General features: G+C 38.3%; 2 protein-coding genes across 2 annotated transcripts; both read right to left on the reverse strand.

Moving 5' to 3' along the window:
• Nucleotides 1-15,941: 15,941 nt before the first annotated feature.
• Nucleotides 15,942-16,397, reverse strand: LOC138877363 (uncharacterized). Its single transcript, XM_070156968.1, has one exon. The coding sequence runs from the start codon at nt 16,395-16,397 to the stop codon at nt 15,942-15,944; it is 456 nt and encodes a 151-aa protein (XP_070013069.1).
• A 171-nt stretch (nt 16,398-16,568) lies between these two features.
• LOC138877364 (uncharacterized) lies at nt 16,569-17,003 on the reverse strand. The gene is made up of 2 exons (XM_070156969.1): nt 16,859-17,003; nt 16,569-16,804 (listed from the first exon to the last, which is right to left on the reverse strand). Exons 1-2 carry the CDS (start codon nt 17,001-17,003, stop codon nt 16,569-16,571), a joined length of 381 nt encoding a protein of 126 aa, XP_070013070.1.
• Nucleotides 17,004-21,966: the final 4,963 nt, after the last annotated feature.

Raw genomic sequence — 21,966 nt, forward strand, 5'->3', positions numbered from 1 at the left:
CCCTTTCTTCTCGGGGCCCTGCGTGGCTGATTCCGCTTTAGTCTTATTTTGGTATTTGTGTAAGGTACAGCCGGAGCCTTGTTGCCGGCATTTCCGTATTATTCTTCAGTTGTATTTAGAGGCTCCGTAGACAGGTTGTGGGTAGTGTCGGGTGTTGGAATTTAAATAGAAATATTGATGTTTGGCAAGGATTTATGAAACTTGTAATATTTTGATAATTATGATTTAAGTTGCTAATGGAAGTTGTTAATGAAATACTTACTAAATCTGATTAAAGGAGTCCATCTCCTATTTAATCATGAAGTTGTTTGGGTAGAATGAAACCTATCAGGCTTGCTCAGTTGGGTTTACTCGGTTGAGCGTCGGTCGCGCTCCTCAGATTTTGGGGCGTGACAAACTTGGTATCAGAGCCTAAGGTTTTAAAGTGTCCTAAGATGTCTCGGAGCCGTGTCTAGTAGAGTCCTTCTTATCGGTGTGTTGTCGACCACATCTATAAGTTGGAGGCTATTCAGATATTTAGGAATTTCACCCTTCTTTGATACTCCAATCGTGCGATAGAGCTCAAGTTAGGGAGCTGAATTCCTCTCTAAATCTTATTCTCAAGATTGGTAACCTTGATACCATAATCCGTAAATTAGAAGCATGAAAGGAGGGATTGATCCCACCATTGAGTCCGAGTGGATTGCCCAAAGACTTGTAGGAGAATGTATTGAGCTGTGGATGGATTGGTAAAACATATCGCTAAGAGGGGAGTGTCCTTGTCCCTATTGATGTCTCTTCACCATCAGATCATATAGTATATTAGTATGTTACCTACGTACGTTAGGGATGTGGAGTCGATGGGTATCGATTAAGCTATTGCCCTATCAACCTAACGTCATTAAGGGAGTCAAATGAAAATTTCTACTCATTGTATATGTACATCCATATTGAAGAGTTCTCATAAACATGGTCTTAACAAGGTGTTGAATAACAAAACATTGCGTGTATCGACTCTTTGAACGAGACGCACTATTCGTGAATCCACTCTATTATGAATTCTCTTATTTACATTCTTGTGGAATTAAGTTCTATAATTATGCCCTTGAATTGAGTTATAACTCTAAGATTGATACTTCCCACTTGCTTTTCCTAAATTCTCAGAAAGGGACTATATCCGATGAATTTCTTACAGAATCTTTTATTTAAATGGACAAAATCTACTCGTTTGTGCCTATACTTGCACTGTCGTAAAGTTTACCTATGTGGTGTCAAGTTCCATGAAAAGCGTCCCAGCGTTGCGATCCTGCTCGAGTCACTCTTTCACTCGGTTGTCTATATGGCTTATATGGTTTGAACAGTCAATCTACTCTCTTGTGAATATCATCATGAAAGCTTCTCACTGCCTAGTAACATAAGAGCATACCTTAACACCTCACGTGAGTGCATGTCAATCGAAATGGTCACCGTGTGCATAAAGTCTCTCTGAAATTTGAGAACCTCATATCCACGTCATAGGAAGATCATGTGTCTCCATAACTTTCGTGTCCACTTGGGACGTGCCGCAGTAAGTAGCTCACTTTGTCCTAGTATTGTGGTTGCTCATGGCATGGTCGTATATTGCAGTTGGGAGTTAATATAGCAGAAGCATGTCCATCTCATAACAAATGTTTACCTTCTCCTTACACCTCCATAACATGTGTTCATTGTGTTCTTTAGTTAGTGAATTCATTGTGCCAGTTTCCCTACACTTGTTCGATAACCATGAGAGAACATATCCTTCTATGAGTCATTGTAACACTTTCTGTCTCGTAAGGACCCTTACTAGGCTCTCCGTCAAGACCAAGCACACCTTTGGGGGTTATTATAGCACAACACCTATTTCTCATATTCTTCTGTATTTCATTAGCATCTGGGTAGTTCTCAAGTTAAAATCCATGAAGAACTCATTATGAACATCTGCAAACCCTCCATGATTATTCTATACTATCTCATTGGGATCTCATATCATTTCAAGTTCATCAAGGGTTGATAGCATGCCGCAATTACTGAAATTGAATGATCTCTTTCCGATAATGGATTATCTACACTTGTGCTAGTCCAACGATCTACTTATCAGTCTAACTCCCGCCTTTAGGTTTTGGGTTGACAAAGGAGAAATACACCTAGTAACACATTCATATGTCAAAGCCTTTCTCTCCGTTAAGTCTTATAACATCTCCCAAAGTGGTTTGCAATAGCTGGTTGTGTGGAAGTGTGTTGTAGTGCCTCATTATGAAGTAGATTTGCTAAACATAATTGGATTTTAGAATTCCAGAGCTATAAATTTGCTACACTAATATCTATTTCATCTGATTAACTCTCATTGTAAAATTCATTTATGTTTCATGGCATCAAAGAGGAAGTCTGGTAGCATTAAGAAAGGGGACATATTCCTTTAGTTGGAATAAGTAATGATTGTTGGTATTCTTTGTAGGTGTTCTTCTAACAACCATTTACCTGCTCTGCTTATCCATGTGACTAGATAACCCAGGTTACTTCTCCTCGATAAATGCATTAAGACGTCTTATTCATTCGAACTTATCCATGTGGTCACTTTGAGGCCTTGTTTCATACCAACTCGTAATGGTTTTAAGTACTTTATTGCCATTGTTGACGATTTTCTAGGACTACAAGGGCTTGTCTCTTGGATTTCAAAAAAAAAAGTAAGTAATGATTTTCCTTAAAGTTCGAGATTTAATTGCCATAATTTCAAACCAAAGTGTATACCTTTTTCCAAATTCTTAAATGGGTCGGATTGGATGGGTTACGTGGCTTTCTTCTCACTCGGCCTCTAGAATAATTGACTATATCATTGTCATGAGAGGGGAGTTTTGCTACCCTTGGTATTACACCTCCTTGGGTGAATAAGAGTGTCATTTGTCTTTCTCCCTGGGGCATCATGTTTACCATTAAAATGCCTCTAACCAGTACATGATTTCATCCCAACATTTAGATGTCCGAGCTATGTGGTTTTACTCGTGAAAGGGGGGTGAGATTAGATGCCCTCAGATTTTTGTACATATCATGAGCATATTGATTTGGAAGACAAGTTACCGTATCTTTAGTTCTATCATATAGGATCAACTATCAGGATGGGTTAAGCTGTTTGAAATATGGTAATCTCATAAGTGTTCAACTTCATTTTCATCCTCATGGGCTTACGACATAGATTCCTTATGTCAGCTAACGTCAGGAGTGTAATTCCACTTCATGTATTTTGAATCCCATACCGCATTCAAGGTACCAGAGCATGAATTGATTTTCCCTTCACCCTAGGAAACGACTGGGTCATGTACTTGAATATTCCTCCTTAATGATTCATATTGCCAATGTATTACTTACCCCTATGCCTCATTTGTGTAATAATTGACGTCGTCACAATAATTAACCATGTCAACATTATTAGTCGTAACTTTCGTGTCCCTTAGCATATAACCTCAAAAAAAAAACTCTACTCAGCGCATTAATGGATTCCTGAATAGCTCCAGCCTAATCTTGAACTCTATTGTTCCTCATTGTATTAGGTTCATTGGGTATTGTAAGATTAGACAAGTCAAATAGGAAGCTTCGCAGTGTGATCACATATATATTTGATAGGTATTTTTATGGTCAGTTTATAATAACACATTTTAGAGTAATTGCTGAAGGTCATCATGGGTTTAGTGTGAGTGTTCGCCTAGAGATTTAGAGTTTGGAGGGTGAGCAGGCTATTCTCAATATTTTCCCCTGAAGATGTTATGTGAGTTGATAATAAAGATTGCATAAGTGTATTCCACATTAGGCCACACTAGGAGTATGAAGTGTTCCGATAGTTGTCCGCCATATATCTTGTGGATTCATATGTCTATGTCTAAGAAGGTAGGTGGAGATCATTGTGTATCATTCTGGTGGAAATTATTGAAGGTGAAGTTAGTGGATGGTTAGCTTATGCAAAATATCTACTTGTTATCTTTGTTAAGTAAGTTTAGGGGTCGAAATTACTCTCGTGAATGTGTTCTGGCGAAGTCTGTAGATATGAGAGGCCATTGAGGGCCGAGAGTGTTGTGGGAATAAAATATTTTCTCTTGATTGCATAGCAGTTGGTTTTGATTTGAAAGGTACCATCTAGGTGATATGATTTAAAAATGTGCAGTCCATGCCCAGGTATCATCGTGATAAAGTAGTGTTTGTAATGCTGAGGTTCTTGTCATTGATATATACATTATGGTGCTTTGTCGAGCTATGGATGAGTTTTTAGGATGGTTTTGGGTGATTCTCTGACAGGTGGATAGGCCTAGTTACAAAGGGAACTATGCCGAAATTTTTGAAAATTTAAGGAGTTAGCCAAATTCGGGGCTGTTGATATATTTCATAATGTGAAAAAGCAGAAGTTACATAAGGATGACTAATGAGTGAACCTTGATCCTCATTCGAGGACGAATGATCCTAAGGTGGGGAGAATGTAAAGCCCCGGAAAATTTTTCCAAGTAATTTGAGATTTCGTCATGCCAAGGTAGGCTAATTATTTCATTTTGTGTGCAAATGAGGATTCATGATATAATGGGTATCAATTGGATATGTTAATAAGCATATAATTCATATTAGAGGTAAATTGGGGTCTAAGGAGAGGCCTAAGTCTAAGCCAAGTTAGAAAAGTTTCATATTAGACGAAATCTGTAAATGAGTGCGCAGAAGACCTCAATTTGAACGATCATATCTCCAGTTATATAAGGAGTTGTGTGATTCATAACCTATAAAATTAAAGCTCTTTGAGTCTAGTTTCCAACTCAACAATTCGTTCGTCATTTGGAGGTGTATACGGAAAGTTATGACCATTTTACTGGGCAGGTGTCTCTAGCGCGAACATTAGCGCGAAGTCGCGCATTATGCTGAGTATTCTGCCTCCCGCGTGCGAACATAGCGTAAGCTCGCGTGCCTGAAAGGTTTTTAAATATCCTAAAGACTGGAAATAAGGGAATTTGAGTCATTTCTCAAGCTTAGGGCTTCCTCTACACCCCCAACTTGACCAAGGCATCCAATTGCACACCTAAGGTGAGTTTTTAAGTGTGTTTTCATGGTGATTTCACTTCTCAATCACTAGTTACAACATGATTTTGATTGGGTTTCATAGGGTTTCTTCAAAATCTCAAGAACACCCCAAATTTGTCTTTCAAGATTTGGTCTACAAGAGGTAATCCTACACCTTAGACTTACATATATGGAGTTATTATGGAAATATGAGTATGGATTAAGTATTGTAACTCATGGGATGGGGATTGGAAGTCATAGGTGCCTAACCTAGGTTGTGTTGGTATTGTAGAGATTGTGAGGTGGGTTATTGGGGTATGATTCTTGGGGTAATAGTATTATGTATACATGCATGTACAAATTAGGTTTGTGGGAAGATTGATGAATATAAATAAGTAAAGATTGGGTTGGGGAAAGAAGAAAATCTTGTAAAAGGAATTTAAAATCAAGATGCTCAACTAGTGTTTGATAAAATGCTCAAATGAGCTGAAACCATGAATACCTTCCTAATTTGTGTTAATTTTGTTATGTCTCAAGTAGATTGGGATTGCTAGAATTTTCGAAACGTCGTAGTAACTTAAGGAAAGCTCAAACGAGGTATGTATGGCTAACTTTGACCTTTGTAAAGTCATTTTGTTTGGTGTACGAATATTTGGTATGTGATATCTACGTGGATTATTTGTGAAATTCTTGTGATTGGTATGATTTGATTGTTCGTGGTTAAGTCTCCCGATATAATGGTGTACGTAATTGGCAATAAACCAAATGTGTGATTGTGAATGTGTTATGTGGTAAGAGTTGAGAAACAAATGATGGAAGGAAATCGTAAATGATGCAGTTGGAACAACTGTGGTAATAACATATATGGCTTGTATTGGCAATTATCGCGGTGACATAAAATGCATATGAGTTGTTGAATATGATGGAAATAGTATTGATGGCTATAGAAATTCTTTGAGAATTGTTGTTGTTGTTCTTTGTGAATTGTTGTTGTTGTTGCTGTTGTGTTGTTTGTGAATTGTGATTGTTCGGTGGGATCGGGTTGCGCATCGCAACACAAAGTAATAAGGTGTGGGTTGTGGTGATAAGGGTGGCCGAGGTAATAAGGGTGGAAAAGTGATCGAAATCACTATTGAAATGAAAATATGAGAAAGTTGTGAAATCATTGATGTGAAAATGTTGAAGGGGAAATGGAGAGATTGTAACTTGTTTGGCTTGATGGTTTTCTTTCATGTGTATTTGATTGTTGGTTCCATTACTACTTGTTACTTGTGTATGGTTTGAGTTTACTTAGGGCAAGTTTGTTCATACATACCGGTACAATTCAAATGTGCTGACGTCCCTTTTGCCGGGGGCGCTATATTCATGTTATGATTGTAGGTGGATCCATAGCAGGTACTCCAGTCCACCGGCAGTAGCACCTCCTCCACTTTTCGTCAGCTGTATTGGTGAGCTCCTTTCCTCTCGGGGCCCTGCGTGGCTCATGCCGCTTTTCTTCCCGGAGTCTTATTTTGGTATTTGTGTAAGGTACAACCGGAGCCTTGTTGTCGGCATTTCCGTATTATTCTTCAGTTGTATTTAGAGGCTCCGTAGACAGGTTGTAGGTAGTGTCGGGTGTTGGAATTTAAATAGAAATATTGATGTTTGGCAAGGATTTATGAAACTTGTAATATTTTGATAATTATGATTTAAGTTGCTAATGGAAGTTGTTAATGAAATACTTACTAAATCTGATTAAAGGAGTCCATCTCCTATTTAATCATGAAGTTGTTTGGGTAGAATGAAACCTATCAGGCTTGCTCAGTCGGGTTTACTCGGTTGAGCGCCGGTCGCGCTCCTCGGATTTTGGGGCGTGACAGATTTCAATATCAAGTAAGGGATTATCTACACAATTAAGGTTTAAAGAGTTTTGAGAGATGTTTTTAGAGGGCTAACCCGACTTGATTTGTTGTTGGAAGTGGTAAAAATATTAGTGAAATAATTACAAACATGAGAGGTGACTAGATGAGGGTCATTGATCCAATTTCCTGCCTCATTTTTAAAAAAGTTAATCTTATTCCTTCTTTTCCTATTGGAGGCAAAGATGTTAAAAAATTTTGTGTTAGCATCTCCCTCATTTAGCCACATAACCCTTGACCTTAATTTCCAATAGTCTTCTTCTATTTTTAGTAAATCATTGTAATCTTTTTTTAGATTGGTTTCTAGGGTTTGGAGGAAGTACTATAAAGTATGGTGCTTCCAAACCTTAACTTTTTTTTAAGAAATTTTTGCTAGCCCTATTATAGTCAGTATTTGTCCAATTGTTTTGAACTAGGGGCTTGAATTCTGGATGCTTGCACCAGTAGGTCTCAAGTCTAAAGGGTGGCTTGTATAGATAATTATTTTTAGGGATTAATTCTACTAAGATAGGGTTATGGTCCGAATGGGTCTTAGGGAGGTGTATAATAGAACTCTTTGGGAAGAGGTTAATCCATTCCTCATTTCCTAATACCTTATCCACCATTTCCATAATGAGACCCTTATTCTTATGTCTATGGTTGGACCATGTATATTTACACCCTTTATACCCTAAGTCAACTAAGTTGCAATTGTTAATCTTTGACCAAAGATAATTTGCCCTACTGTCATTTATACAATTGCCACCAAGTTTTTCATTTGAGCCTAAAACATCATTGAAATCTCCCCCTAATAACCAAGGACCATTATAATTTTTGCTAATATTCTCAAGATTATCCCACACCTTATTTCTATTGAGCATATTTGTACTAGCATAAATAGCACTAAAAGGCCAATATTTACGTATAGTTGTTACCTCAATCGCAGTATGACTTTCTTGATCCCTTCGAACAAAGTTCTGGATAGTAACAATTTCATGGTTGTACAGAACCACTATCCCTCCTGCCTGGCCTTCAGCTAGCAATTCTATCAATTCTGTAAACCCAAAATCATCCAGCAACTCCAAATGATTTCCCATTCTAGTTTCTAACAGAGCCAACATGCAAGGTCTATGTGTATCTACCATTTCCATGAAGTTCCTTCTGAAGTTGTCATTGTTCCCTCCCCTTATGTTCCAAATGATAATATTTGTAGGTCGATTCATTGAGCTATTAAGATTCGAGTTTGCCGGATCCTCATTTTCCCTCACTGCCCCTAGGACTGGGTTCCTTCTCATTGATGGAACTAGGATCATGGCTTTGTTGCCCACTGTTGGATCCTGAGGTGGTCTTATGTCCATCGAGCATTTGTATAATGCTAGTGGGCAACTGAGCACATGCCTTTTCTCTTGCCTCTCCATGAAGAGAAACACTTTTACTCTGTTGAGACTTGAGATTTCTAGGACTCTTTCTAAGAGTAGATTGAGGGGTTCCTCCTCCTCCTCCATTTCTGCCTCTACTGGTTCTGGTACATGCACTTGGTTGTGGGGTGGAGAGGGAGGTTGTTGATGAGGTGGTGGTATTGGTGGCTCCTGGGCTGGCTGAGGTTTTTCCCATGGTAGGAATATGGGATTCAGTTGAGTTAAATTCTCAGGCATGAAGAAGGGCATGTCTAGGAGAGCATTTTGTGGGTAGATCGGATTGAAGTGTGGTGGTAAGTTACATTGGTTCCTCATTGCATGGACCAGTTAGGGATTCACTGAGGGTGCTAGGGGTTGAAGGATGTTGTTGAGCCATGCCTGATTGAGGTAATTGTTCATGCCCAACCTCATGCCTTCTGTCACTAGTTGGGCTAGGTATTGAGTGTCGTGAAGGAGGATGATTGAGTCCTGGCCATTTATCTGGACATTGAACGAGCATGCATGGCCCATCAGGCCCATCTCCATCCATGACACAGGTTGGTAATCCTGTGCTTGTAGTGGTTGAATGTAAATTATTTGAGGATTTTCTGGTTGAGGGTGTAGTGGTGGAAGGTTTTCCATGGAAATTCTATGTTGACGAAGTATTTGGTGAAGTCCGTGTCTCCTTCTTAGAGATGATGGTATACTGGGCATTGTGGCTGGGGTTTTGGGTACTTAAAGGATCTAACTTAGGCGTGGGGAGGGGCTATTGGATATATGGGAGGGATTGGTTGATAGAGTAATGATTGGAGCGCCTTTTTGCATGTAGTTTGAGTCCCCAAGATTGAGTTTTATAGGTTGATTTTCCATATCCTTTGCGTGCTCTAGGTTGACAGACACTTGTCCAATTTTTTCTTTCTCCTTTGCCATTTGGATGACATGCTTAGGGGAGGTGAGATGATCAGATCAGATCTTGAGGAAAGATTTTGCTTGAGGGTTTGGGTAATCGTTGGTTTATTACCAATTTGCTTGTTAGTAAGGTTATGATAGCTTATATGAGTCCACCAAACTATAGAGTACCTGGTCCCGTATGAGACTGATACATAGAATGTTGTAAAGGCTAAAAGTAAAGAAGGCAAGAGATTTTTCTACGTGGAAAAAAACCGCAACCTACTCTTGTAGGCTTTTAACTCAACTAACTTGTAATCCACCTATTACAAGCCACTTTGCAATCTCCCTATTGCAAATACTTTAAACTAACTTGTGATGCAACCACCACAAGCTACTCTCTAACTCTCCTAGTTACAGAGGATTTAACTTATGACTATTTCTAGTCACAACATAAACTCTAAAGTTTACGAATTTTGTTTGTTCCTAAAACAACACTTCTAAGAAAGCAAACTAGGAATTACAATGTAGAACAATTATCGAGATTATAACTCAACTATGGATATACATAAGACTTCGTTTAGAAACTGATCCTTAGTGGAGTTGTCTTCTTGTTCTTGACACACTAGTGATTTCAATGCCGGATCATTGCTTCTTCTTCTTGAGAGAATATTACTGAATGCACAAGTGATGGTGTGTCTTGCACCAGGTTGTTTTATCATAAAATATATCACAATAGATAGTGGTGTCAACTCTTGGTATACTTCTTCTCAGTGAGAAGTGACTGATGCACTGTCTGCAAAGCCACTTCTGGGCAGTTGCGTTCCAGCTGGACTTTGTGCTTTATGTCAGGACATACCAACGGACCAGGTCCTAATACTTCTGTCAGGACATACATTAGGACCAAGTCCTAGTTGTATTCCTCTTTCTGTAACAGTTTGTAGATGGTCACTTTTTTCTACTGCATTCCGGCGGTGCACTTGACTTATACTTTGGTCAGAGAACCCTAAGGGAGCAGGTCCCTGCTGTGTTCCTCTTTATATTGAATGTGTATAGTTACTGACTTGTGCTTTTGTTAGAGAACCCTGAAGGACCAACGCATCGGGTCCCTGTTGTGTTCTTCCCTGTGGTTATTGATCCATTTGCTGATTTTCAGGCTTCGAACTATTCACATGAGATGTGTATCCTGTGGGACAAGGTTCTCTATCTGGTTCTTCACAACAAGTTTATTAGATCATCAAAACATAAAAAGCATAAGTTTAAGACATTTAAAACCTATCAATTTCCCCATTTTTGATGATGACAAACTTAGGCATGGAAAGCATTTGTTTGGTTCAGATTTAACCAGATGAGATACCAGTTCCCCCTTAATCAAATTCCCCCTTAATCTCAAATCTAACCAGACAAAGTTCCCCCTTAATCAAAGATCTCCGTCAACCATGTAACCATGTTATCCCACATTATCCTTATTTCCCCCTTTTGGCATCATTAAAAAGAACAACTATGAAGAAGAGCACAAGTAGGTAATAAGCATAAAGAAGTCTAACACAGCTAGCTCATGCCACATATGTGCACACAACATGACAGAAAAGAGAAGCCAAAGGAACACAGTGTTGTACATGGGGAAAAAGGGGAGCTATTTCATTAATGTTTACATTGGACTGAGCAATTCAGGAGCAGTAATGGTTAAGTTCAACATGCCATCACAAAAAAAAAATAAACATAAGTAAAACAGCAGCCATAGGATGTTGGAGCAAAAATATCTTGACACTAAGAAGATCCTAGGGAACACTAGAGGATGGAAGCTTGGAGGAAGAGACAACAATGGTTTTGAGAACTAGGTCCAGTCTAGCATTTGCAGCCAGTTATTCTTCAAGTAGTTGAGCCCGAAGTCTCTCATTTTCTTTTCTCAGTTGGGCAACCTCCTCATGTACAGAATCAGGTCCCTTAGCTGCTTGGCTAAGCTGAGTTTCTAGAATGGCATTTCGAGCCCTCAGCCTTCGTATTTCCTAAGAGGCTACATTTTGGGCGTTTATCAGCTGAGAAATGGTCGAGATGCTTCCACCAACCTTTTCTATGCATTCACATTCTTCTAGAGTCGTCTTAGAAAAGATTTGCTTGCATGTGCCCACTCTAGGATTTCCCAAGGGAACTTTATAGAATTTGAACACTTGAGTGAGGAGAAAGCCATAAGGTAACCCATGATTGCTACCCTTAAAATTTGCCACCTTCTGCATGTGATATATCATGATTGCTGGCAAGTTGATTGGTACAAACTCATCAAGCGCTTCCATCAGGACCAAATCTGACTTTGTGGCAATGGAACGTCTCTCAGAGCGGGGTAAGAGAACTTTATTAACCAGTTCAAAGAGAAGCTGGTACTCAGGAAGCAATACCTTCTTATGGACTTGTTCCCCCTGTTGAATGGCTTGCTCTTTCATGATGGCTCTCTAAAAGTTTATTCCACAGACATCCTTAACTGAGGACACACCTTCACACAGAATTCTGAGAATCTTTCCCAATATTGAAGTGTCGAGTACAATGTCCACTCCATTTACAAGCGCATAGATGTGGTCCCTATCAACTGTGAAAAGACATGCATAGAAGGTTTGTACTGCATCCTCGTACACCAGAGGCATGCTCCTTTAAAAGAAGTGTTCCCATTGTTGAAATTCCATAATCTCCAGAATTTGTCTCATGCCTGCCATCTCCGAGATTGCTAGATCAAAAGTACGTCCCCACAACACTTTTTGAGTTCTTAATTTCTGCTGCCACAAAAAACCATCACAGGTCATGGACCTTGTTGAACCAGGTTCCTTTATAGTAGTTTCCTCTTTTTGTTTGCTAGACCCTTCATCAAACTTTCCTTTCCAGCTTGCCATCACCACAGTATTGTTTTCAAACACTTCTAGCTTAGTTTGATTCTGTTTAGACTTGCTGCTGTTCTTCATGAATGACCCTTTCAGTTCCTCAACAGTTCCCTCAACTGTCATGGATTTTTGTACCAAAGAACCAGGTTCCCTGGAAGCATCCATGTCTATCTGGTTTACTGACACACTCTTGATGAAATCCTTTGAATTCATTTTCCTCTTTTTCTTTATCTTGACACTCCTCTTACTTTTCTGCAGTGAAGATTCAAGGCTTTCTTCCTGTAGTGACCCGGTGATGGGAGATTTGGAGGAAGACTCTAACAGCTTGGAGTGAATAGGAGGTTTAGAAGTAAGTTTGCATGGAAGAGAATCAGGTTCATCAGAAGGCTTTTATAAGGATATCTCATGAGCTAAGGACTCAAGGAGTGCTGTGGTTCTTACATATTCTAGGAATGGAATTTCTTCCCCTTGGTATTCAGACGAGAGATATTCTCCTTCATTCATCAATCTCTCAGCAGCTATAGCCATGATGCTATGAGTTTTTTCTGGTGACTCCTTGAGAGTCGCGGAGTCCAATATGGAAGTGTTCAGATACAGATCAAGATCATCCTCAGGGGCTTCTGAAATTTGAGGAGTAAAACTTCCTTTGTGGTCTTTGATGAGATCGTAGGATTGACTAGTCATAGGATTCCCAAAATAATGGTAGACATGATTTATCAAAAATGGGAAAACTGTAGGAGTAGAGGAGGAATCAAGAGTAGATAAGGTGGTAGAAGATGTGAAACAGTGATGTTCAGGGAATGGTTTCAGAGGTGATAGTGAAGTGGGAGTGATGTTAATGGTGGAAGAATGAGGCGATTTTTAAATCGCCATTAGATGAAAGCTTGGTAGACGAGCAAAGAGAGAAAAAGAAAGATGAGAAGAGGATCCTAGCTCTACAAAGGGGATGAAGGTTCATGACTTGCCATGAGAGAGAAAGAAAGTTTTATTGGAGGAAGGGCTAATGATGAGTGAAGAGCGAAACAGGTTCTGAATAATTCTGAAATCAGCGGCAAGTTTGTGGGGAAGTATTACCGTGCAGAGAGGATGAAAGGATGTGACGGACAAGATATGACACTTAGACGTTTGAACGATCAGATGATGTGGCAGATGAATTAGTTTTGTAAAAATTTTATTTGGTGAGGACATGCAGAATTTAAGCACATTACTACTAACCTGAGGTGCAGGAATCTGATGCCAAAATAAATTTTGAATAAGTTTTTAGTAGCTCCTCTCTCTTCACCTTTCACACCTATGCCTTTAGCTTCTATGATCGACATGCTTTTTTACCTGCAACGGTATTGATGTGATCTAGGCTTGGTCAGAAAACACTTTAGCTGTCTTTACCTGGTGTTGTCTTACATAGCCAACTGATGGAGGATCAGCTTCTTCATTTGGCCCTTGTAACTCCATCTTCACTTTTGATTGATCCAGAGTTCTCTACTTGAGGTTTTGATGCAGATGTCTGGAATTTTGTCTTCTGTTTCTTCAATATACTTGATCTTCTTCACTTTTTGTTTTTTTTGATTTGAAGACCTTCTTCAGTTGTTGATGAAGCCATTTGAGTTCTGCTTCATTGTTTTCCAATGGATGAGGCATGCATCATGACAAGAGAACCGTTCCAAAAGTGTTTTCCTTTTCCATAGAAAAACCTGCATAGATAACATTTTCATACCCCAACAGGATTAACAAAACTGTCACCTGAGGGGTAACACAAGACTGGGTCCTGAGTTTCTCTAAGGTATTTCAACTCCTTTGTGGACACCGTACAAGTAGGATTCCTACAGACTTGCACTTTGGATTCTATTCAGGAGCGAAGAGAGAAAGAAAACATGTTTATCTAACTCTTAGAATAAAAGAATGATTGACTTTGATTAAAGAGGGAGATGTGGAGATTAATTTGATTTCCTACACTTTGTGTTTTGCTACTTGTGTCGTGCCATGAGCTGCATCCTTGCTCCTCTCTCAGCTCAGTGGTAAGAAGTGACGTACCAGGTTCTTTGTGAGACATGGAGAATGATGTTGCATTACATTTCGCCAGTCCCCTTTATCTTACTCATTTTGGTCATCGTTTCTTTCTTGGCAAGAGGAAGTGTCTTGTTGTATACCCCATGAGCACCCCCTATCATTCAGTGTGCTCTTTGTTGGAGACATTCTGGCCTTGTTTCATGGATTGTATTCTAGAGGAATTCTTTTGCTCATCCCTTTTCATTGAGCTTCCCTGGCTAATCCTTCCTGTTGTTGAGGACATGGTATTCTTGTCTGTTCAGTTCTTTCTTTTAGCAATATCACTTTACTGTGAAGTCCTTAATTGTTGGGAAATTGTATTTTGATCCCTTCCCCCCTTTCCTTCTTCCTTTTGTGAACTCATGTCTAGGGACACTTGAGCTAACAAACCATGGGCCAGCACCTGCTGAGTTAATTTATTCGGAGGTGAGAGGTTTGCATATACCAATCTTTCGTGCCAAGGTTGCGACTTTACTCATCTCATACCACCAGCTTGTGGAAATTCACACTTAGTTGGAGTGGATGTTCTTGTTTCCTTTGTCAGCTGAGACCACTTGGCGAGTTATCAGATTGGTGACTGCACTCTTTAGGCCATTCACATAGCGCACATTCCCACTTGAGTTCCAAAAGAACTTATCTACCTTTTCATTCACTTGAGAATGTACCCTTTAGTTCCTTCTTAAGGAAAAATTCCCTTCCTACAGGGCTATCAGTGAGAAGAGATTCATGTTGTTTTTAGCTGCATGCTTTACGTATTCATTGTCCATGATCCATAGCAGCCCCCTTCCTCTCACTGTTTCTTGCTCATGCAAATCAAGGGTTAGATTTAGTAACCTAAACTAGTTTGGGTCCCTTGTTACTATAAAAAGGATGAATGAGGGCTTTCCTAGTCCACGCAGGCAGCATATGCTTTTTGCAAGTGGTACCTGGTCCTTTGCTAGTAGTCACTCTCTCAGTAAACGCTTTGTTCTTCTGAGCAGACTGAACCTTGGCCTGACAATTTTCTTTAAAATGTTCATTGTTTCCACAGTGGGTACATAGCCAGTTATCAGGTACAGTGACATACTTGCTGTGTGGGTTGTAGGGAGTTTTCTCCCTTTGGAACCCGATGCCCTGCTTGTTCCTACTATTGTTTAGATACATAGTAGTAACAGCATTTGAGGACCAGGTCCACTTCAAGGATTTCTCAAGATCATTTCTTACTTTCTCCAACTCAGATTGGAGTTGCTGATTCCTCTCGAGTTCACTGCAAAGACTAGTTTTTACAGCAGTTAACTCCTTTTCCAGCAAGATGTGTGACTCACTGGATACTTCTTTCCCTCTCCCAAGACTTACATTCCTATGTTCTCTATTAAGTCCCTCAATGGTTTCCTCTAGATCAGCGCATATCATTAGAAGGTCATTTCTTTCCTCTTCAGTGGAGACAATTTTTTCTTCTAAGGAATGTTTCTCATTGCTAAGACCTTCTATTGTTTCTTTTAGATCAACAACTACTACCATAAGATCATTTCTCTTATTCTCCACACTGGTTATTTTTTCATTTAGGGCCTCCTTCTCTAGTTCAAGATTAGCTATGGTTTCATTTAAGTCCACTAGACCATCTCTAGATTGTTCGGCCTCCCCTAGTTCTTCAGTCAAGATCTCCTTATCATTTACAAGATTATAATAAGCGTTAATTAGGACATTTGATAAAGACCCTAGTTTCTTAAAGGTATAGGATTTTAGATTTCTCTGAACATCCCTAAAATTTACCTCATCGTCTTCATCATCATCATCTAACTGAGCCATCAACGCGAATAGTGAATCGTACTTCGTTGCTTCAGTTTCCACTGCCATCATGGAACTATTTTCTGCATCTGATTCCCTTTTGAATTCACTTGAGGAGTCTCCCCAAGCAGCAAGAGCCTACTTAACGATATTGTCTGCAACACTTTTTCGATTGAATCTTTTCTGTGGAACCAGGTTCCTTCTTCCAGCTTGTTAGGATTGTGCTTGTACTGCTCCTGTTTTACGAGAGAGCAGTCTTTGATGAAATGCCCTGGCTTTCCACATCCGTGACAAAGATCGTTGTTCCTTGTTTTGCTTGAACTGCCCCACTTTGGTATGCCACCATTTCTTCGAACCATTTTTTGAAATCTCTTAGTAAGATAGGCCATGTCACTCTCTTCATCACTTGAATCACTCCTTTCAGCCTTAAGCACCAGGTTCTTTTCCTTCTTAGTCTCTATTCTTTCACTGTCTTTCTTTCTTTTCATCTCGTATGTTTTCAGATTACCAATCAACTCATCCATAGTCAGAGTCTATAGATCTTTAGCTTATGTGATGGCATTTACCTTACTTTCCCAAGACCCAGGTAGAACACTGAGAATTTTCCTTACAAGCTTGTTTCTGGGAATGACGTCTCCAAGTGAGTGAAGCTCATTTATGATGGAGGTGAATCTGGTGTGCATATCTTGTATGGACTAATCATCCTTCATCCTGAAGAGCTCGTATTCAGTGGTGAGCATGTCGATCTTGGATTGTTTGACTTGAGTGGTTCCTTCATGTTCAGTTTTTAAGGCTTCCCATATCTCCTTGGCAGTATCACAAGCTGATACTCTAATATACTCATCAGGTCCTATGCCACACATCAAGATTTTTTTGGCACGATAGTTCTTTTCTACAGCTTTTCTGTCAGTGTCGCTATACTCTCTTCTCCCTTTGGGCACGAATGGTCCTATTTCTTAAAGTTTCTTCATGGGAACATGTGGACCATCACAAATGATGTCCCACAGTTCTAAATCTTCAGCCATTATGAAATCATACATCCGAGTCTTCCACCAGTCGTAGTATTGACCATTGAATCTGGGAGGTCTATAGGTTGATTGTCCATCTTCAAAGTTTGGTGGAGCAGCCATTTAGGATCCTTCCTAGGTGTTAGCCTGATAGGAGGAACCTACTATAATACCAATTGATAGCTTATATGAGTCCACCAAACTATAGAGTACCTGATCCTGTATGAGACTGATACGTAGAATGCTGTAAAGGCTGAAAGTAAAGAAGGCAAGAGATTTTTCTACGTGGAAAATCCCACACAAGGGGATCAAAAAACCACGACCTACTCTTGTAGGATTTTAACTCAACTAACTTTCTACCTATTATAAGCCACTTTGCAATCTCCCTATTGCAAAGACTTTAAAGTAACTTGTGATGCAACCACCACAAGCCACTCTCTAACTCTCCTAGTCATAGAGGATTTAACTTATGACTATTTCTAGTCACAACATAAACTCTAAAGTTTACGAATTTTGTTTGTTCCTAAAACAGCGCTTCTAAGAAATCAAACTTGGAATTACAATGTAGAACAATTAACAAGATTACAACTCAACTATGGATATACATACGACTTTGTTTAGAAACTGATCCTTATTGGAGTTGTCTTCTTGTTCTTGACACACCAGTGATTTCAATGCCGGATCGATGCTTCTTCTTCTTGAGAGAATATTACTGAATGCACAAGTGATGGTGTATCTTGCACCAGGTTGTTTTATCATAGAAGATATCACGATATATAGTGGTGTCAACTCTTGGTGTACTTCTTCTCAGTGAGAAGTGACTGTTGCACTGTCTGCACAACCACTTCTAGGCAATTGCATTCCAGTTGGACTTTGTGCTTTATGTTAGGACATACCAACGAACCAGTCCTAATACTTCTGTCAGTACATACACTAGGATCAGGTCCTAGTTGTGTTCCTCTTTCTGTAAGAGTTGTCAGATGGTCACTTTCTTCTGCTGTATTCCGGCTGTGCACTCGACTTGTACTTTGGTCAAAGAACCCTAAGGGAGTAGGTCCCTGTTGTGTTCCTCTTTATATTGAATGCGTACAGTCACTGACTTGTGCTTTTGTCAGAGAACCCTAAAGGACCAACGTATCGGGTCCCTGTTGTGTTCCACCTTGTGGTTATTGATCCATTTGCTGATTTTCAGGCTTCGAATAGTTCACATGAGATGTGTATCCTGTGGGACAAGGTTCTCTATCTGGTTTTTCACAACAAGTTTGTTAGATTATCAAAACATAAGAAGCATAAGTTTAAGACATTAAAAACCCATCAGGTTAGTTTTGACAATTTCATTGTGTTTATTAATAGGGGTAGTATGGTCAGTTAGATGGTAATCTTGCATGGACACCTTGTTAATGTGATTAGTAGGACTAATAGAAGAAGACATGTTTGTGTCCAACATGTCAATGTCTTTGTTAGTTGAGGACATTTGTTCAATTACATGGAAATTATTAATATTTTCTTTTTGAATTTTTTCTCCCTTGGTAGTTTCTTCCAAAACCATTGGCTCTTCACTTAGAAGGGAAAAGTTATATTTTGTTGTCAAGTTGGTTTGTTCTCCATCCATAGTGGCCGTAGATTTTGAATTGTGTGTATGTAATGAAGGAGAAGTATTCTTATGATCTTTAGATTTGTATTGCAAGAGTTGTGTATCTAAGTACTTACCAATGTTGGCATTGAACAATTTAACTGAGATACCTGGGCCATTTGATTTTTTGTTCGGATTTGCATTGATGTGCCTTTGATTACCTTTTGCACCTTGTTGCTTTCCTTTGGTAAAAGAAACTGTTTTCCATTTTTCTTGTTTCTTCTCAGCCTTTATTGTTGTTGATTGCTCCATGTTTGGTTCTTCATTGTCCTTTATTGAGTGAATATGTAAGTACATTGTTTTGCTATGTGTCTCAGCCGTCCACAACTTTTACAAAGAAAAGTTTCTCCTTCATAATAGATTACTTGTTTGTGGTGGCCAACATAGACAAAGGGTTGGACTGGGATTTCCAACAGGAGCTCCACACATAGTCTTGCATAACAACCTCTCAGGGTGGTTGATGTGCAAACGTCTATTTTTAGTAGTCGGCCAATTGCATTACCAATTTTTTTCAGGATTTTCCCATCGTAAAATTTAGTAGACAATTGGGGAAGTCTAACCCATACTGCCAAATTTGTTACTTTCTCCTTGGTAGTAACAAAATTTGGCTTCCATCTTGTAATGGAGAGGAAGTGCCCTTTAATGAACCAAGGTCCTTGTTGTATAGCTTTATCCATATTTTCCTTCCTCTTGAATTTAATGATGTAGTAGTCTTCTCCGAGAACAATTAATTGGAAATCTTCCGTTGGTCTCCATAGTTCTTGAATTTTTTTCTTTAGATAGTGATGTAGCGTTCGTTTGCGCACCAGCTTCACAATGATGGAATTTTTCCATGGCTCGTAAATTCTTTGTTTCTCCTCCTCAGTGAGTGAGATGAACTTGATACCCAGTGTGTGTTAAAATTGTATGAACAACCATGAGTTCTTCTGAGCCAATACTTGGGAAATCCATGTTGGGTTGATTATCAATAGGTGTGAAGAGCATTGGATTTGAAGTGGTTAACATTTCTTTGAAGGTTAGTTTGATCATGTCTTGATCAATCTCTGAGGGTTTGGGTGATACCGTGTGTTGAGTTGCATAAGGCTGGAGATCCATTTTTTCCCAGAAAGATTTTTTTGATTTCTTCGAGTAAATCGTTCAAGTAGAAAAAGCCTAGCTAGTTTAAGTTGATTATGATTGGGGGAGGGGGGGGGGGGTGTTGAATTGACCGCTAACTAATAGAAAGTAAAAAGAGAGAAAAATTGGATAGCTCATCCTCTTGTTTATTTCAAGTAGTGTAAAGTAAATAGAAGTACTAAACTTGAAAGTAAGTAGTGTTAGGTAATAAGCATATTTTTTGTTCAAATTGCTATAATAGAATTAAAATTGTTAATACTAATGTATGTTGTTTTAGAAACTTTTAAAAAAAAAATTAAAAAATATTTTTTGTATTTAGATAATTGTTCTTCTGAAACTACTATATTTGGTGTTATATTTGGTGTTATATATGTTAGAAAAATTAGTTATGGAGAATAAATGTTAGCTTAAGGCATGTCAAGAATATTGTTCTTAAAAATATTTTGCCCACACAGTAATGAATAAATTAGGCGTATCCCTTAGAATTCAATAAACTTTTATAGTAAAAATTAGGAGCAGAAACAACAAAGATTGAATTAAAAGAAATCAGCAGAAAAGAAAAGAAGAAAAAAAGAAAATGTTCACTCTTGTTTCTTTGTTACTTTTCCTTCACTTCCTTCGACGTGGAAAATAGGATATATATAGGATATGTTGACAAAAGTTATAACTGTCAACTTTAGTAGCTCATAAAAGCAATTTTAAATACATTCAAAATGTGAGACCCAACTGTCAAAAGCCAACGTTATAATTTATGAATAATTAGCCATTAAGACTATTCAAGAGGAATATTACATTTTAGTTACAAAATCATTATTCAGATGTTTGAAAATATATTCAAATTGTATTCAAATTGAGTAGTATAATAAAGACTTATTAACATAATATTTAAAGAATGAACTAGATATGATTTTGAATATTTTTTTTTGAGATATTAAAATTACTTTTTCTAACAATCCTACACATTGCTCAAAAATAATATTAAGAGGAATAGAATAAAATAAGAAGTTTCGATGGAGTTTTACAAATGGGCATAACGCGTCGAAACTGGTGTCTCTTGGACTATAAACCAGACCTAGATAAAATAAGATTAAACTTATAAAACAATTAGTGAAGTTTAGATCATCATGAACTAAGAATTCTTTTGTAAGTTTAGTGTATTATCTATCACATTATACCACCACACGTTTTATTTCTTATCGCGGTTTGCACCAATAGGGCTCGCGCATGCCTGATTTTCATGAGTGAACTAGAAATTTTTTCCCATAAATTTCATAGGAGAGGCTCCACTCCACACTCACATAGGTCTATTCATCAAGTGTATTCTACAATGCAATACACCATATATAAAAGGCTATGGATTATTCGATTAAGAGTTTAATAACTCAACCTCCCATTCATTGTAGTTTAGCACTATATACACACACCATAGGAAGGGACATAGTTTAATAGTGCACATTTGATCAACTAGTAATATGTCATTACATATATGAACCTACTTCATGCGATCTCCAATCACATAGGTTGGGTTACCATCATTGTTGATATAACTCAAATTGGCAATAATCTTATTTCCCTCAATGTTTCAGATATTATTTTTCTTCCCAGAGATTTAGTCAGAGGATAGGCCAAATTCACTTCTGATTTCACATAATCTATGAAAATAGTTTCATCTCTTAGCAGAAGCTTTATCACATTATGTCTCAATCAAATTTTTCTACTCTTTCCATTGAAGGATTTAATTTTTAGCAATGATTATTGCAGCTTGGCAATCACAATGCATCGACACAGAAGGTGTTGGTTTAATTCCTAGTGGAATACTTGCCAAAAGGTTCTTTAACCACTCGGCCTCATTGCCAGCCAATTCCATTACTACAAACTCAGATTTCATGGTCGATCTAGCTATTATTGTTTGTTTACCTAATTTCCATGCCATAACACCCCGATCAAAGGTGAACACATATCTACTAGTGAATTTTGTCTCATCTGAATCAAATATCCAGTTAGCATCATTGTATCCTTTTAATACAATGAGAAATCCACTATATATGATACTATTGTTAATGGTACCTCTCAAATATTTCACTACTCTTACTAATGCATTCCAATGATTATGATTCAGATTTTGAATATCTACTCAATCTAGGCACAACATATGCAATATTAGGTCTAGTAAAATTCATCAAATTCATTAGGCTACTAATAATTTTAGAATATTTATTTTTATCTGCAGTATTTCCCTTATTCTTTTTTAATTGACTACTGGCATCATACAAAGTTCTTATAGCTACCATATCAAAATTGTCAATTTTTTTTAATAATTCTCTCAACATAATATTC

The sequence above is a fragment of the Nicotiana sylvestris genome, chromosome 9 (genome assembly GCF_000393655.2).
Source record: "Nicotiana sylvestris chromosome 9, ASM39365v2, whole genome shotgun sequence".
Lineage (NCBI taxonomy): Eukaryota > Viridiplantae > Streptophyta > Magnoliopsida > Solanales > Solanaceae > Nicotiana > Nicotiana sylvestris.

Bases quoted from the DNA above. Each gene is read 5' to 3' on its own strand.
- LOC138877363 (XM_070156968.1), bottom strand. From the start codon at position 16,397: ATGGATGAGTTGATTGGTAATCTGAAAACATACGAGATGAAAAGAAAG.
- LOC138877364 (XM_070156969.1), bottom strand. From the start codon at position 17,003: ATGGCTGCTCCACCAAACTTTGAAGATGGACAATCAACCTATAGACCT. The intron at 16,805-16,858 runs GTCCACATGTTC...TCGTGCCCAAAG, and splicing joins GTGGGACATCATTTGTGATG to GGAGAAGAGAGTATAGCGAC.